Genomic DNA, 19,191 nt, shown 5'->3' with positions numbered 1-19,191 from the left:
ACACTTAGAGAAGTATCAATTCATTGGGGAAGCAATGCTGGAAAGAAATTATTGTTCAATAAAAAAAAAAATTACTCTATGCCCTGAATTGTGTTGTGTGGCTCAAACCTTATCCCCTCACCATGACCCATTTCCTTCCTAAAGGTCATGGTATTTCATCTCTGGAGATGTGTCCCTTCCCTTACCCCCTCCCCTAATTCTGGGGAGCAGCTTCCCTGCTTATACTTCATGGAGGTGCAGCATTCTTTCAGGGAAGGTGGTCTTGTCTCCTTAATGCACTAATTTCCATCAGACCAAATCCATTACTAAACATCTACTTTCCACTGTAGGCATATAGCATCCCCCCCCCCCCCCCCCATGAAAATGCTCTTAAGGGAGATCTCCCTTATGTGGGGCAGATAAACCCACTTTTTTTTTAGGTTTTTTTTTTTTAGGTTTTTGCAAGGCAAATGGGATTAAGTGGCTTGCCCAAGGCCACACAGCTAGGTCATTATTAAGTGTCTGAGTCCAAATTTGAACTCAGGTCCTCCTGATTCCAGGGCTGGTGCTCCATCCACTGCACCATCTAGCCACCCCGATAAACTCACTTTTAAAAAATTTTTATTTATTTAAAGCAGTGGGGTTAAGTGACTTGCTAAGGTCACACAGGTAATTAAGTGTCTGATGCTGGATTTGAACTCAAGTCCTCCTGACTCCAGAGTCAGTGCTCCATCCACTACAACCTAGCTGTGCCCCCATCTTTTGTTAAACATCATTTTACTCCAGTTCTGTTTTTTTGTTTGTTTGTTTTTATGTTGCTGAGATTTCCTCCAGTATCTCTCTCCCTACTTCTCCCAGAAAACTATCTCTTATACTATTTTAAAGGTATTTTTTAAAGAAAAAGAAAAGAAAGACAATTCAGTTGATTTAACTAATTAACACACATTGAAGAGATCTATATGGAATGTTCTATGTTGTGGAATAACTGAATGAAGCCCCTAAAGTGAACTTCATCCCTTCTTTCAAAGGCTTGGCTTTTACTAGTCACATTATATACTGAGTACCAGCATTCTAGTCCATTAAAATCTGTTTTGGAACCTATTTCTATGGCCCACTGTGATAGCTCTTCTTCTCACCTTCATGTCACCTATAAATCTGATACAGGTTCCATCTGTAACTTCTCACAAATAACTGATAAAAATTCAGAACAGAACAGGGCAGATCCCTAGAATTCTAGGCTAAAGATGATCCCTTATGTTGGTAATAAATCATCGCAGATGATACTACTAATAATAATAACCAGCATATACAGAGAGCTTTTAAGGATTGCAAAGTGCTTTACAAATATCTCATTACAACAACCTTGTAAGAGCTATTATCTTTATTTTTACCGATGAGGAAGCTGAGTCAAGTGAATTGTCTAGTAAGCTTTTATAAAAAAAGTTTTTGCAAGGAAATAGGGGTTAAGTGACTTGCCCAAGGTCATACAGCTAGTCTCTGAGGCCACATTTGATTTCATGTCTTCCTGACTCCAAATCCAGTGCCATCTCCATTGCTATCCTAGCTGCCTCTAGGAAGGAAAGAGTGAGAAGACAGACTGGTCCATATCTTCTGAGCATCATCATGTCTGAGAGAAAGAGCTGGTAACAAAGTTGGTGGGAGGTACCTCTAAATGAGAAGAGACAAGGTTTGTTTCTTATGAATTGCCTTGTAGCAGTTTTCAAATTATTGTTTTGTAATTTAATTAATCTTTCTTGTGTCTGTACTGCTTCCTGTCTAGATGGAAAGTTCCTTGAGGACAAAACCCATCTCCTTTTCTTCTGCAGTTCTGAACTTTTCAAAGCACTTCCACATTCATGATCTCATCTGATCCTCACAACAACCCTGAAAGAGAGTATTATCTCCATAATCAACCAATCAATAACCATTTATTAAAAGTGCTTAGCAGGGGCGGCTAGGTGGCGCAGTGGATAAAGCACCGGCCCTGGAGTCAGGAGTACCTGGGTTCAAATCTGGTCTCAGACACTTAATAATTACCTAGCTGTGTGGCCTTGGGCAAGCCACTTAACCCCATTGCCTTGCAAAAACCTTAAAAAAAAGTGCTTAGTGTGTGTCAGCTAGGAATTAAGAGGGAAACAAACAAAAATCACACATAAAAAGGTAAGTAAACTACCCACACACGTGTATGTATACACACTTAACTTACCTACTTATATATATATATTTATAATATACATATGCTTATATATAAATATATACACCCACAATCTAAATCCAAGCATATGTATGTTATGTATGAATGTACACATACCTTTTTATGTTTGAGGATTGGCATTTTGCACACACACACACACACACACACACACACACACACACAAAGTTGGTGCAAGATAATATAAGGGGGAAGGCCCTAGCAACTAAGAGGTGTGGGAAAGAATGGCCTTTTGCAGAAGGTGTTTCTTGGGCTGAGACTTGAAAGAAGTAAGGGATTCCAAGAGGCAGAGAGAAAGGAATGGAAAGCGCTCCAAGGTAAGCACGGCAGATCATCAATACAACAAGCCAGAGAGATAGAGGAATGGGGTGAGGAGCAGCAGCCAGGCCAATATGACTATACTGTGGTGAGTAGATAGGAGCAATGAGTAAGAAGACTGGAAAGTCGGAAAGGGACCAGATTTAAATGTCACACAGAAGGGCTGAATTTGGTCCTAGGAATGATAGGGCACAACTAAAATTTACTGACTCCCAGAATCAAATCTACACTTTCACTATGAGGAACCAGAAGCTCAGAAAGGCACCATTAGTAAGTACAGTATTCTGGTCTTCTCACTCCCAGTGGTCTTTAATGGGTCAGGAGACTGACCCATAAAAAAAAGCCCAGACCTAAGAGTATGTGTGATGCTTAGTGAATCTGAGCAGTGCAGCCAGAGCATGTGAAGCTTGGAATAAGGGACTCCTAGAGTTTATACGGAGTCTGCTTACACTACTAGGCCCATGGTAGTTATTCAGTGCAGCCACAGGCCCTGGAGGGGACCACATGCAGCACAGAAACTAGAATATATGTTGCCAAAGAATCCTCCATTTCCAGAGGTCTTAAACTTTTTCTGGGTTATAGATCTTTTAGCATATGGATACCTTCCCACAACAATGTATAAAATAAAATCCCTAAGATTGTTAGAAAGGAAACTATTCATATTGAGATAAAGTTATCAAAATGTTATTTTCAAAACATGTCCAGAGACTCAAGGTTAAGAACTCTATGTTTTCCTCTGGCTGGGAGAATGCATTGATTTCTCAGTGGCTCTAACTAGGGAACACCAAGAGACTTTCCCCTGCATCTCACCTTCCGCCCTGTCCCCAGGACACCTATGTCTAAATCAATCCAACAGAAAATGGGATTAGCAAATACCTGAGAACAGAGGCACTAGGCTGCCTCAGGTAGGAGTCAGACCAGGGCTCCTGAGTACAAAATGTGGCCCTAATAGCCTGTGGGGGATAATCTCTAAGCCTCCTCACTACCCCCAGAAACATCTAATCTTTACCACAGCCTGTTAGCTCCCAAAGTATCAAGCAAGAGCTCAAAGGAAAAACTGGAGATGATAATAAGTAACTAGAAGGAAGAGAAGATAAGGGAGGAAAAGGGCTCCTATTAGTGAACATAGTAGCTAATATTTCTTGATAAGACATATCAAACAAACATATACTCTTACTAGCTAGTATTTAGATTGCACTTTAAGAGCAGCAAAGTCAAGTCAGCCTTCTTATCTGTAAGATAAGATGGATTCAATAATAATGAGTAATAAAATGAGTTCAAATGAACTCATTTGAGCCTCACAGCTCTAGGAGGTGATTACTTTTATTATCTGGCAGAGTTCTGTCCTTGCTCATTAATAGGTTTCTGCCTTGATTCCCTGTCTAGTTCAGGTATTTTTATTTCATAACACACAAAAGTATACATACTTATATGCTAAATTGTTAGAAAGGTGAGAATGCTATCATTATTATTATTATTTTTTTTGGCAAGGCAGTGGAGTTAAGTAGTTTGCCCAAGGTCACACAGCTAAATAATAATTAAGGGTCTGAGGCCGGATTTGAACTCAGGTCCTCCTGACTCAGGGTTGGTGCTCTATCCACTGCGCCACCTAGCTGCCACCGAATGCTATCATTATTAAAAACAGCATGCACTATGCAAGGAAACAGGACCACTTACTCATGTCCACTCATGCAAATTTAGCACCTGTTGACTGATCCTAGCCAGCCATGACTCAGTGGATAAAATTATTTGTCAGGGACTGACAAATGACAGATCCTCATCAACCAAATCTTGAGAATTCAAACAATGGGGAAAACATGCCCCATAATAGGTTGAAGTATTGACCATCATTGCCTGGACACAACAGTGAAAGACATCATGCTACCGACTACTCAATTCCTGAGCAAACTTGGGGGTGTGGGGATGGGGGATGAAGGATATAAAGAAAGGAAAAAACACATTCTCACATTATTGAGTACTGGCAGAGGAAATCAAAATAAATGTGGGAGCTTCATGAGGACACACTAACCCTTCCATCCGGTTTGCTCCTTAAGTTATACCAAACCCACCTAAGATAAGCTTTCATATTAATACTTTTACTCAAATAAAAAAAGAGCAGCTTTTTAATCCACTTATGCAACTGTCCATAGAACATTTAATATAAGAATTAAGGAGTGACTTTTCCCAGGACTATTTCTTCCTGGAATCCATTGATCAAAGAAGATCATTTTTCTATAATCACAGTAAAAACTGACATACATACAATGTCATTTGATTGTAGGGACTATTGTTATTATTCTCATGATTATTACAGATAAGAAGGCTGACTTGACTTTAAGTAAATCATGTCCCACAATCTTGTAACACGAGTTCTAACCTGGAACTGGTACACAATTTTTTAATCTCCCAGGGACTCCCTTCTAGGTCAGTGATAAGGAAAGATTATCAGCTTTTTTAATTAAAACAAATATTTAGGAGTCACTAAGACTCCTTTTTCTTTCTTCTCTAAGAAAGGAGAAGATTGAAACTGATGATTTCATCTTTAGCTCTGGCATTCTGTGGCTCTACAACTCTGATTTGGCTACCATTCCAGCACTGACTGGGACATCTAATTTGGGAGGGGGGGTGGTTCAAATGTAAGTTTTCATTGGTAGAGGGAGTTCCCTCTATCAAAGGGGAATAGCGGCACTGCTATAGATTATAATCTTGTAAGAGTTCTCTTGAGCACTGACTGGGAGGAGAAACAAATTCAGGTCTTTCTGATGTCAACCCTAGGCCACTGTCCATCAAATCAGTATCAATCAAAACAGCTCTTTTAGAAAACAATACTCTACTGTACCTTCCCCTCTAATTTCTGGATTTTTTCCGTAATTTAGTTGATATAATTGGGGCTAGGTAATGAAATTTTCCAATTCCCATTTTCATGGTCTTCAGATGGTATAATGGATAGAGAATTGGAATGAAAGTTGAGAGACCTGGGGTCTTTCAGATTTGTCCCTGATATTAACCTGCTATGTCTCAGTTTTTTCCTCTGTACAATTAGGAAGTTAGATAAGAAAAATAGATGAAATGCTTTCCAAAGCTAACATTTTAAGATGCTGTGAGTACTTGGAGCCAGAAGAGAAATATGTGGGGAGAGTTGGGATTCTTGACAAAGTTGTTTGTGGTAATTCCCATCCCCCAACCTTTCACTACCTGATATCATATACTCCCTATGTGAAGAGACCATGTAAACCCTGTAATGAGTACTGTTGAAGGAGCATAGACAAAAGAGAAGAGCAATGCATCCTTAGCTGGGACTCTTACAATCTAATCTAGACCAAATCTTGGTAGTTCATAGAGGGCAGAGTTAAATCAATCACATGCCACTCTACACATGAGCATCATGATCCAATTCCTGCTCAAATGGTCTGCTACACCCCACCTAGGTGCTTGTATAGTTCTTATTCAAGGATGAAGTTCATTCAGGAAACCCTTAAAAAGGAAGGTCTTAGCTCAGATCTGGAACATACTAGTGAGCCTTCCTGGCCTGGCTCAGAGAATCATTCCATGTGACTCAGTCCTCTGATGAATTTTCCTATAATGCTTTTTTTTCTTCTTCAACGTTCTTACTATGGGACCACTTTCTATAGGGAAAACTGGCTTCTAACAAGGCCCTCTCAAAACTGTTGGAATGGAGCCACTGGGCACAGGAGCTAGCCCCATTATAAGCCAAATTCTGACTCAGCATATGCAGGTATTATATGGAAGTTCTAATATACCATTATTAGATGAACCTCACTGTTCACTGATCATTGGACCACAGAATCTAAAGGCCAACTATTCCAATCCTGTCATTTCACGGATGAGGACAACAAGACTCATAGAGGTTTAGTGATTTAACAAGGTCACAAAGAGGGAGGATTTGATCTCCAAAGTCAATGTTCTTGACATTCAACCATACTGCTCCATACTCCAAAGTCTCCTTAATCCCTATATCTAGGAAGCTTCCCCTTAGAAGAAAACCAGGGACATGAATGCATTTGAGACTTCCCTAGTTACTATGGGGTACTGAAAGTAGTAGAGGCTATCCATTCTTGAATTTTCCAAAAGGCCTGAGGATCTGGGTCCTAGAATATTCAATAACCTCTGGGTGGCAAGTGAATTGTGGCACTCTTTTCTCACCTGTGTCCTCTCAGAGCACTATGCTCCAAGGTCTGATTTCTTGGCTAAATGAGAATGTGGAGTTTGGGAACTCTGGAGCTCTTTATGATTCCTGCTCTCCCAGTCTAAAATCGCCATTGCACATTTGGTTCTACCTTTGTTATAGGAGAGGGAGGGGAATGAGAATCTCTTCATCATCTGTCTAAGCAGAAGGGCCCATATGTTTGGCTGAGTACAAGTCAAAACAAGAATCCTACTGTCTCTTCATTTAAGTATTTTTCACGGACGAGACTTACATTTGACTTCTAAGGCTAATGAAAAAGAACAGCTCCTTCGTGACAAAGGCTGAGGAGTCATATAGTCACATCTGCTTCCTGCTTCTAAAAATAGCTGCTGTCACACTGTTTCTCCAATTTATTTCTATAGCTACCTCCTGATTCACAGGCTGGAATAAGCTAGTTCTTACAGGTTAACAGTTAACGGGCTAATGGTTTTGGATGATTTGAGGAAGAGAAGTCTCTAGACTGTCAGCTTCCAAGTCAACAGGGAGCAATCAGTGGACACTCAGCATGTTAGTTTTGGCACTGGGTCCCACAGTCTTGTAACACAAGTTCTATCCTGGAGCTGGTACACAAATTTTTTTAAATCTCCCAGGGACTCCCTTCTAGCTTCTAGATCAATGATGAGGAAAGATCCAAGAGAATATCAGGTTTTTTTTTTGATTAAAACAAATTCTAGAGCTAATAGTGGCAGCAGTCAGGAGAGGGGGGTGTCCTAAAAGGATGTCTGTCATTCAGGGAGGGATTATTGACCAGGCAATTCAGTTTAACAAATATATTTTTTTAAGATTTTCTTTATTTTGAGTTTTACAATTTTTCCCCTAATCTTACTTCTCCCCCCCCACCCCCCACAGAAGGCAATTTGCCAGTCTTTACATTTAACAAATATTTATTAAATCCTTATTACATTTACTGCACTAGGTCCTGAGAGATAAGAGAGGGTTGCAAAGAAAATTAGACACTGTCCCTGGATTCATAACTTCTAATTGCCAGTAAGGCAGAACATAAGATGAGGCCCTGTTGATGTAGGCAGAACAGTTGAGATAATGGGTGCTCTGATGTTACTAGAAGGAAGGTTTATTACTGGGGGCAGCTAGACGGAGCACTTGCTTTGGAATCAAGAGGATGGGAGTTCGAATCCAGCCTCTGACACTTGACTCTTACTAGCTGTGGGACCTTGGGCAAGCCACTTAACCCTGATTACCTCACATCCACAGGGCCATCTCCAGTCATGCTATCTGACCACTGGACCCAGATGGCTCTGGAGGAGAAAATGAGGCTTGTGCTTGTCATGGTATCATCTCCCTGATGTCATGGCCTTCTTCAAGAATGAAAGACAAATATCATCATCATCATACTCATCATCAGGCTCTTTACTGACGCTGTGTGTTGTTCTACTTCTCACTTTCTTCTCTCACTATATTGTTACACTGGCATGTCTCAGAACGGGGGGGGCTGTTTTCAAAAATGATGCTTTTCAATAATAATAATAATAATAATAATAATAATAATAATAATAATAATAATAATAATCCCTTACAACTGCTCAATAATGCATTCTTTCTTTCATTCAATCAAAGAATCTTAGAAGGGGTTTTTCCAGGTCATCTGGTTCAACCTTTCATCCAAAGAGATAAATACCTTGTAAGCAAATCTGGTATACACTCTCTTGCAGACTCTCCCTATGTTGTTGTTTTTGAAAATAGGAGTTTTCAAAATCTCACTATGACTCGGGTCCACCGAGTTCAAAGACCCTGATAGTCCAAATCTCTTTTTAGGGCTGAAAAGGAATACTTTTTTTTTTTTTGCATGGCAGTGGAGTTAAGTGATTTGCCCAAGGTCACATAGCTAGGTAATTATTAAGTGTCTGAGCTCGAATTTGAACTCAGGACCTCCTGGCTTCAGGGCCAGTGCTCTATCCACTGTACCACCTAGCTGCCCCACCTGTCTCTCTGACCATAAATTCCAGAATGACATTAATCAAACCCCTATTACAAGATTTAATCTTATATCCTTTACATTTCTAAGCAGAATATCCTTTTTCTTTGTTTTTCTTCCTATGGAAACAGCCAGACCTTTGATCACTTCTATTCCTTCTTTCCCATTCTGTCTCCTCTGAGACATGAAATTTTCTCGGATAGCTGTCTTATACTTTGGTACCCTTCATGGTGGACTTTTATTTTTTAATTTATGTCTTTGAACAAATTGTTGCATCTCTGTCTTATCTGTGCTTCACAGAACCCCTAATTTTTCCAAGTGTAGTTCAAAAGCTCTATATGAGGCCTTTCCTGATTTCCCTTCTATACCCCCCCCAATCCCACCCCAGGTTCTAAGATCATCCTACCAAACTGACTTTGTGTTTATTTTCTATGTTTTATGTCCCTTATATGTGAACAAGTTGTCCCCCTAGTTCTTTGATACCAGGAACTGTTTTTCTATCTCCAGTCAAATAAGAACTTCACAAATATGTGTTGACTGATAAAAACTTTGGGGTTGATACTTTAGGGAATGACCAGCAGTGACTCCTAAATCCTTTTCCTGTGTCCTAACAATCCCCCTCTCCTAGATCATTTATAAGAAACAGCCTTGGTAGCAATTGGGATTTTATTGTTTATACCTCAATGCCCAGAGAAGGATCCATTCATTGATCCCTATTCCTGGTCAGTAAGCTACTTCCCTTTTAATAACAAAACATTCAAATAAAAAGAAAAAAAGCTTTAAGTTAGCACCCTTGTTGAAAGTCTAAATAAATAAATCACATCCTTGTGTTTTCCCTTTTGACAAGTTTATTTACCTACTCAAAAGGTTGAACAACCTTAGTCGAATTATCCCGTTCAGATGAGAATTCCACTCAATGGCACTCTCCTTTCCCAGGGATGTGGGTACAAAGTGGTGGGTTTTGTCTTATTTTGTTTTAAATATGAGAACCAGTCCATTTTGTAGGTAGGAGTTTTTAATGACATTCATTGGCTTTGTGATTTATGGCACTATACTGTGCACTTTGTGTCTCAATAGAACAGTTTATAAAATCAAGAAAATGGTCCCAAGCCTTCTCTTGATCCTAGACAATCATATAATGAATACCTTGGGTTCACCTTTCTTCCAAGAAGCTCAAAGTATTGAAAGACAGCCTCTCTTTGATTCTTCTAACAGCTCTAGGTTGGTAGGAGGATTTTTCTTTTTTGTTTTTTAATGTATTTATTAAAAAGCCCATTACCTGTCAGGTACTGGACTAGACTCTGGGAATAAAAATATAAGGAATGAAACAATTACTACATAGAAGAAATAAATATAAGATAGTTATATATATATATTATATATGTGTGTGTGTGTGTATATAGGTAGGGGGGTGTGTGTGTGTGTGTGTGTGTGTGTGTGTGACATAATACATAAACATAGTGGTTGGGAGAAATCAGGAAAAGCTTCATATAGAAAATAATGATTGAGCTATCTTGTAGGAAAAGAGGGATTCTAATAGGCTGAAATAAGGAGGAGTATCTTAGTTAGAAGGTTCCTTGGGAACTAGTGACAGGGACTTCAATCTCTTAACTAAAAATCCTGGTATCAGTTTTCTTTGTTTTTAAAGGTTCCTAAAAACCAATGTGACACATCAGATGCACAAATCAATTCAAAGATTAGTTCTATTCCAATCTGGGGAACAGGTCATGTGGCAGAGGGCTAGAGCTCTGGACTAGGAGTCAGGACTTCTGGATTCGTAACCCAGATTGACTGCCAACTAACCACATGACCTTAGGAAGTTATTTCATTATTTTAGGTCTTCATTTTCTCATCTGTAAAATGATTGGTTGACTGAGATTTCTGAAGCCACTTCTAGTCTTAGTGTTTTAATTTTATTATCTATTTCTGTTATAAGTGCAATGAGATTGGAGGAGTGGGATGGGGATGGGGATTGGGATTAGATTTGTGATTTTATTGCTATGGGGAACTCTCTCTACCAATAAAGGTCAATAATTTCTCTATAACATTATAGTACTAGAGAACTGCCTGGAACAATGGCATCAAATTGGGGGACTGCAAAATTCCTCACTGTGACCAGAACCAGATTAGAATGTGATTGAGAGGGTAGCTAGGTGGCACAGTGGATGGAGCACCAGCCCTGGAGGCAGGAGGACCTGAGTTCAAGTCTGACCTCAGATGCTTGATGATTGCCTAGCTGTGTGATCTTGGGCAAGTCACTTAACCATTTCCTTAAATTAAAAAAAAATTTTAAAATATGATTGGGATGACAGGAATCCACTTCTATTTGGTTTGACAACACCACCCTACAACACTTAAGAGGTCAAGTGACTTGCTCCAGGTCACACAGCATGTATGTGTCAGAGGCAAGACTTGAACCCAGGACTGCCTGGCTTCTAAGCTGGTTCATTTACCCACTACACATGCTGCTTCTCACTAGAGGAAAAGGGAGATAATCTTGAGATTTTTACATTATTTTCATCCACTGATTCTGATTTTAATCTTAACTAATTCACTGAATTTAGAGAGAAGTAAATTAAAAAAAACAACAAAGAAACTTTGGTTCAGGTTGGGGTTTAGTTAAAAATCAGCAGCAACAATTTTTGGAGTTGATCATATTAGTTTACTTCACTTTAAGCTTCTGGTTGTTTCAGTTTAGTTCAATGCCTGACAGATAAAGATATTTATCCAAATGGTCTAATTTCCCACATTCCTTTCTGACAGAGCATCTCACTCCAACTTGTGCATGTCAACTGGAAGGATGAGAAGATGGGCTTTTCTAGGGACCTTGAGAGTATCAGCCCCTCTCGTTTTATTCCTTTTATATAAGATAAGGAAACTAAAACCTGGGACTAGAGGGAAAGTAACTGAGGAGAGGACCCTGGCTTTCTTGTGGCTTCCATAGGAAATCTAGGACCAAAGACTGGAAAAATAGTGAAGTCAGTCAAGTTTCCTTTCAGTGATTCCCTCCACTGCCTTCTGCATCCTCCCCAATTTCACAGCTTGTATAAAAGTTATCGAAGTTCTTGTCTCCTCCTCATCCCTGCCTCCACTCCTGCAGCAGGATTCTTAGGTTGCTCCAATTCCCTCTACTCATTAAGGAAAGTAAGTAATAGAGTTTCAATAGGGATTCTTAACCAAGGTCCTCAGTTTATACAACACAGGTTATTCTTTGTATATGTTCTTTGTGTCTTAATAAAATCCATGATAATGCCATCTCTCTCCCCACCCCCATTCTCTCTCTCAAGCCACACAGAGGAAGGACACTGGGGGCTGAGACAGATGGCCTTCAATGAAGATTTACGAGTAGTCCTGCTTGGTCAGCAATGTGGGGCCTGCATGAAACATTGCCCATCTTTAATGGGCTCTCAGACAGGCCACAATCAATCCTCCTTTTCCTCCCACTTCCACTCCCACTACTGCTTCATGACAGTAGCAGCTCTGGGTTCCCCCTCACAGAACAGTAAATAGTAGTCATTCTCCAAAGAGTCCCCAAGGCTTACTTAGCAGCTCACCTGGGGATCTGGGTTCCATAAGCACTCCCTGGCTGATAGAGAGTTATAATCTCCAAGGGACCCATGAGAATTTTTTCCTATTAACAGTGAAAAAAAATCTTTCCGGTTTCTGCAACAACAACTGAGCAAGGAGTAGCTCATAACATATCTCCTAATAGCCATAATTTTTTTCTTCTTCACGAATGATATGTAGACTCAGCTTCCAATACATGAAAATATTCTTTCACACAAGCTATTGACTTTCTTTGCCTGGAGGCTGCCAGAATCCCAGATGTCTTGGGCTAGAGTCTGTTTCCTTTCTCCTTCCTCCCAATCTCCCCCAGTGTCTTCAATTTGATGACTGAAATAGTTGCTAAAAACTATGCTGCTACGTTGTAGTTGAAATGATTTTATAAGGGTCATTAACCATCTCCTAAATATACCCAGGATCTAGGACAGTACAAAAGCCCCACCGGACAAAGGCTGCCTATGGGAGGCCACTGGGTGCCAATGGACCCAATCCTTTTCTAACTGAGCAGAGTGTCTCAAACAAAGGAATCAATCAATTAACATGCATTATTAAGCACCTACTATCAGTCAGGCAAATGACCTAGCATCAGGAGCAATTTGGCATAACAGATAAAGAGTGCTAGAATCTGGAAAACATGGGTTAAGACTCTTCTTCTGGTTGAATTACTAAGTGACATCAACTCTTTGGGCCTCAGTATCCTTACCTGGAAAATAGGAATAATACTGCCTCCTTGGTCAAGAGAAAATAAGAAAGTCATAAAGTATTATGGCTGAACGAGGCCAGAAGAGATTGGCTTGTTCATGTTCCTCATCTTATAGGGAAGGAAAGGGAATCCCAAAGATGTGAAGTGATTTTCCTGATGTCACTGAGTTATCTTCAAAGTCAAGTCCCTTGAGTCTCAGTCCTTTCTTCTAGCCTACTCTGACTTTCAAAGTGATTAAGCAGTTGCTGATTTTTTTTCCCACCATAAGAAAAAAAATTGACACATTTGCCTATAAAAACCATTTTCCTCACCTCTCTACAAAAATTGTTTAATATTAACCCACTAGGGGCTTCCCATGTGAGTTAGCATGAGATCTGATTGGGTGATCACTAGCCTACCATTTTCAGGGATTCCATCTGAAATTTTGTTTTTTTAGAGACAATCAGAATTAGGTGACTTGTTCAAGATCATGCAGGTACTAAGTGTCCGAGGCTGAATTTGAATGCAGGTCCTTCTAATTCCAAGGCTGGTGCTTTATCCACTGTTCCACTTAGACACCCTGGATTCCCTCTTAAAAAGATCAAAAAGGGGCGGCTAGGTGGTGCAGTGGATAGAGCACTGGCCCTGGAGTCAAGAGTACCTGAGTTCAAAACTGTCCTCAGACACTTAATAATTACCTGGCTGTGTGGCTTTGGGCAATCCACTTAACCCCATCGTCTTGCAAAAACTAAAAACAAAAAAAAAAAAAACCAAACAAACAAAAAAAAAGATCAAAAGAGTCATGACTGATTTCATGGAGCTGAAATCAAACAACAAATGTTTATTGAGCATCTCCCTGTGAAGGGATTTGGCTATGTACTGGAGGAGAAAAAAAGAAGCGTGATAAAGAACAATGGACTGAGAATTACAGACCTGAGTTTGGTACCTTCTCTATTATTACCATATAAGTTTAGACAAGTCATTTCCTTTCTTTGGATCTCAGGTTTCTCATTTGTAAAATAGCAGATTAGAATATGCTTTTTAAGGTCTGTTTTAGGTTTTGAATTATGAATAAATCATGTTTTTTTACCTTAAGGCAATTAGTTAGTCAATCAATTGACAAGCATTTGCTAAATACCCTCTATGTTCCATGAATTATTTTAGGCACAATAATTAGTAATAATTAACAGGATATTTATTATTAATTATGGAGATTATAACAGTTTGGTATTTTACAATAAGATGAAATAGATTCATAATTATAGGGAAAAGACTAAATATAGATTTATACTTACATGATTGACCACCCCAAATAGCTGGCTGTGCTCCCCCAGTACATGGGATTGTCCAAGACACTAAATGGAAACTTCGTCACTCTTGCATCCTTCAAGATTCCAAAGTAATCACCTATGACCAAAAACAGTACCAGGGAGGTTATTCATTCATTTAACAAATATTTATTACAGTCTATGACATGCCTACAACTTGCTAGCTATAGAGGACAAGGAGAATTGGAAAAGAGCAAGATATATAAGACATCTGCCCCCAGAAGGAGTCTACAACACCATTAAGGGACATATGTACAAGTTTAACAATAACAGAGCGACATGTGTCCTCACTGAGCAGTAGGGAGTGGGACATGGATTTGGAGATGGGGAAGATGACTTTACCGCACAGTGGATCCTTTCTTTCCAGAATTAAAAACAAACAATTCCAAAACAATCTGACATCACTATGAGAAGATAGGACCATAAATCAGGAGACTCGGGTTCTAATTCTGACTGGGTAGCCTCAGAGAAGGGGCTCACATTCATCAAAGAACCCGAGCTGCGGGTTGCCAAAAACATGCCAAGGCCTGTACTTCCAATGACTCAGAGAATGGGAAATCAGTGTTTGGCCTGAGTGCAGGTTGTCTTCTGAGTGTGGCTCATTGTCTATGAGGCTTCAGAGATGGCCCTGAACATGTCATTGTTAACTGTCCCAGACCCAGGACAGCACATTGTGCTGCACCTTTGCTCCAGTTTTCCAGAATTTGGAGCAACCATCACTCCCACCAACTCCATACTCAGTCACCACAGGACCTTGGAGAGCAGGGGTCCTGATTGTCCTATAGCAAGCAAATTTTGAGCTTGTTTTTTTTATTAATTCCTGCAATTCAGAGTGACCATCTGTTGAAGTGGGAACTTTTGTCCTGCTACTTTTCTTTCCTATTATTCATATTCACCTCAGCCCCTACCCCTTTCAAATTCTGTGGATGCTATGGTTGATCAAATCAACAATACTTGCTGGATCCATTGCTTCCTTGTAGTGACTGATAAGCCCACCCTTGGATGACCCCCACACCCTGACTTGTATTTACTTCTTACATGCTTCTGAAGCATGTAAGAAGCAGACCACCAAGCTAAGCAAATCCACTTAAATTAAACTCAACTGGCGCTTCACAGCTCCATGGAATTCCTGATTTTTTAACATAGTCCCCACAATACTCCTTCCCATCTCTTATAGGAATTTATTCCATTCATCATTTTGATTCCATTCCCTACTTCTTATCTTTATTCTCTTATTTCTCTTGCATCTATCCCCTTTTCTCCATTCATTGTGCCATCACCTTAGTGTGAAGTAAAGTCTCAGTTTTAATTTGAATTTCTCTTATTGTTAGTGCTACAGGGGCATCCTTTCATATGGTTAAGAGAGTTTTTATTCTTTTGAATCAATTGCCTGTTCATATCCTTTAATCCCTTATGTACTGGGGAATATAAGCTCTTATTCATATAGATTTATATCATACCCAATCCACAGAGATTTGAAATGTATCCAAATGTCTCCCAACTTTAAAATCCTGTCTCCTTTTTAGTCACATTCTGAAAACATCACCTTAGACCCACTTCTTCACCTTATCTCTCACTTTGCTGATGATATTTTCTCAGTCACCCTCAGTGTATGTGTGTTCTTTCTGCAGCAGATGATGCTGTTGGGCAGTATCCTTCTGTATCCTTTCTCCTCTCTGGGATTTGGAGACACTTCTCTTCCCTGGTTCCCCTCCTACCAGTCTGATAACTTCTCCTAATTTCTTTTACTGACTCCTCATCTGCATCACACCTCCTAAATGCAGCTGTTCTGTGAGACTTTGTCCTGGGCTTCTCTCCTTTTTTCTTTCTAGAGGTCTTCATCTGTTCCTAGGTTTTATTTATTATCTCTACATAGAAAACACATTTTATAGATCCAACCCCAGTCTCTCCCACACCATTAACTGCCTAGTGGCCATTTCAAACCGGATCTTCTGGAGCCATCTCCAATACATTCAAATCAGACCTTATTCTTACATTTTCTTGCAAACCTACCCCTCCCCTCAAACTTCTGTATCTGAGATCATACCTGTTGAAAATCTCACTGTGTTCCTCTACTTCTCACTCTCCCTTGACCTAGATATTTTTTCAATTAACAAGTTGTTACCTTGTTACATTCTACCTCCACCCTATCTCTTGCATCTGTCCCTTTTTCTCCACTCACTGTGCCACTACCTTGGTGTAAGGTAAAGTCTCAGTTTTAATTTGAATTTCTCTTATTGTTAATGCTTATAGGGCATTCTTTCATGTGGTTAACAGAGAGCTTTTAATTTTTTGAATCAATTGCCTGTTCATATGCTTTAATCCCCTTATGTACTGGGGAATATAGCTTTTATTCATATGGATTTGTATCAATACCCAATATATCTTGTATATAGACTTTTAACAGAGCTATTTATTTTTCCCATTTTACCAATTCTTTAATTCTAGCTGCAGATTTTATTTGTGCAAAAGTGTTTCAATTTTATGCAGCTTTTCTCCTATGTCCACCACTACCCCTTGTCTAGCTAAAAATTTTTCCCCATTTGTACTTGTGAAAGGTATACCCTGCCACTGAACAGCTTAAGAAAAAAGTTTTTTTTAGTCAACAATGAAATTTAAAATATTGCTGTTCAAAATCTGTGGCCAGGTACTTGGCCTTCAGCTGTTCGGCCCCCTCTTATGTCAAAGAAGACCTCAGAACTTCTTTGTCAAAAAGGAGTCTATTGGCAAAATGTCATATCCTGCTGAAAGGCTGTCAAGAAGATTAAATCTGATGCTTTTGCTTAATTGCTTTGTTGTGAGAGTTCAATCTAGATATTTACTGAAATAACTGTGATATATAATTAAAAGGCATCAATAAATTTATTTAAATTTATTTATTTAAAAAATGAATTAGATTCCATTGATGTACTGTTTTATTTGTATTTGCAAAATTGAGATCTGTCTTTCTGGAAATAATTTGGTCAAATTGATATTCAACATCCATAATCTGTTTAGGACAATCCAATCTATTTTGTTTTCAGTTTTTTGCTATTATGAAAACTGCTTCTATTTATAAATGTTCTTTTACCTATGAGACACTTATGCCTACAAGGAGGTCAAGCAAGTGAGGAAGACTTTGAGGGCCTGGACCCAGGAGAGACCTTAAACTTTTAAATCACCTGTCTTCTCAGCAGATCTTCTCTCATCTTCTGATATGCCACCTGGACTTATTTCCCAATGGGTAACCTATGTCTACCTCCTCATTCCATCCACATCCTAGTGATACTGAACTCCTGACTACCAATGAACAAAAACCCATTTCCAGTCCCAGCTGTATCCTCCTTCATTCCCTGAGCCCTGTTCCTACTCCAGAACTGTCTGTACCTTCCACTCGGCTATCTAAAACACTTGTTTTATAATGAACTTTCTTTCATTTTAGGACAGCTTCATCTGATCACGTGACTCCCCAATTCAATCACCTTCAATGGCATCTAATACCTTTGGAATAGCATAGAAACACCTCTGTTTAGCTTTAAGTGCCCTATAAACTGCCTTTCCATTTTACTATCCTTCCTACTCTTTGCAATCCAGTCAAACTTGTCTGAACTAGGATGCATCTACTATGCTTTAAGGTTTACAGAGCTTTTAAAATTTAAGAGCTTTACACATATTATCTCATTTGATCTTCACAATAACCTTGAGAAGGATGCCCATCAGTTGGGGAATGGCTGAATGAGTTGTAGTATATGATTGTAATGGAATGCTAGTGTTCTGTAAGAAAATGAGTTGTTGAAGTTCAATTTTTATAAAGAAAGGTAGTTGTTTCTACTTCTTAATATCTTGGAAGGATTTTTCTTAAAATTTATTCTAGGATTATGAATTTATTAAAAAAGAATCATCTGCTTAATAAGTTTTGTATGCAAGATGCTTTCAGAAAACCTGGAAAAACTTAATGACTGAAAAAAATAAAGTAACCAGAAGCAGGAGGACAATAAGCAATATTATGATGATCAACTCTGAATGACTTAGCTATTTTCAATACAATGTACCAAGACAATTCCAAAAGATTCATGATAAAAAAAAATTCTACACCATCCAAAAAAAGTCAAGATAGAATCTAAAGATAAAAGTATACTTATTTTTCATTTTCCTGTTTTTGCTCATAGTCTGTGTTTTTTTTCAGAACATACTGAATATGGAAAAGCTTTGCATGATTACATATGTATAACCTGCAATGAAAGTGCTTACTGTCTCAGGAAGTGGGGGGAGGAGGGAGGGGAGGGAGGAAGGGACTCAAAAATTTCTTAAAAACATGCTAAAATAGTGATCGTATATAACTGGGAAAAATATTATTTTTGAAAGTTATTTTACTTTATTTTTTCCAATTACATGCAAAGATAGTTTTCAATATTCACCATTTGGTAAGCTTCTGAGTTCCACATTTTTCTTCCTCCTTCCTTTCCTCCCCCCTCCCGATGACAGTGAGTAGTAATCTGATATAGGTTATACATGTACAATCATGTTTAACATATTTCCATATTCATCATGTTGTGAAAGAAGAATCAGAAGTAAAGAGGAAAAAACCATAAGAAAGGAAAAAAAAAAACAAGTTTTAAAAAGTGAAAATAGTATGATTTGGTCTGCATGTAGACTCCATACTTTGGATGTGGATGTCACTGGGAAAAATATTACAAAAAAAATAAATCTCGGAAGTAGGAGCTACTGGCATTCTCATTTAACAGATGAGAAAACCAAGGGAGAGAGAACTTAACTGATTTACACAGGCTCACACAATAAGTAAAGTATTTGAGGTTAAATTTGAACTCAGGTCTTCCTAACTTTACAGGCAGCTATCTACAGCACCACCTAGCTGCCTCAGCTATATTTGTTAGCACTAGTCCTACTATTCACATACTATGTAACAGGACTGCAACCTTTCTTATTCTGTTTTTATTTTAAAATTTTATTTATTATTTTATGTTTCTT

General features: G+C 38.8%; 1 protein-coding gene across 7 annotated transcripts in view; it reads right to left on the bottom strand.

Annotated features, from left to right (window-relative positions):
* Positions 1-19,191, bottom strand: part of PEMT (phosphatidylethanolamine N-methyltransferase) — a 191,682-nt gene that overhangs the window by 13,452 nt on the left and 159,039 nt on the right. For all 7 annotated transcript variants that reach the window (XM_074204813.1, XM_074204818.1, XM_074204815.1 and 4 more), the window contains one exon: positions 14,191-14,302. In XM_074204813.1, the coding sequence (XP_074060914.1) occupies positions 14,191-14,302 (112 nt within the window). The remainder of the gene's footprint in view (positions 1-14,190; positions 14,303-19,191) is intronic.

Source organism: Macrotis lagotis, chromosome X (assembly GCF_037893015.1).
Source record: "Macrotis lagotis isolate mMagLag1 chromosome X, bilby.v1.9.chrom.fasta, whole genome shotgun sequence".
Classification (NCBI taxonomy): Eukaryota; Metazoa; Chordata; class Mammalia; order Peramelemorphia; family Peramelidae; genus Macrotis; species Macrotis lagotis.
This window is presented reverse-complemented; position numbering and strand designations above follow the sequence as displayed.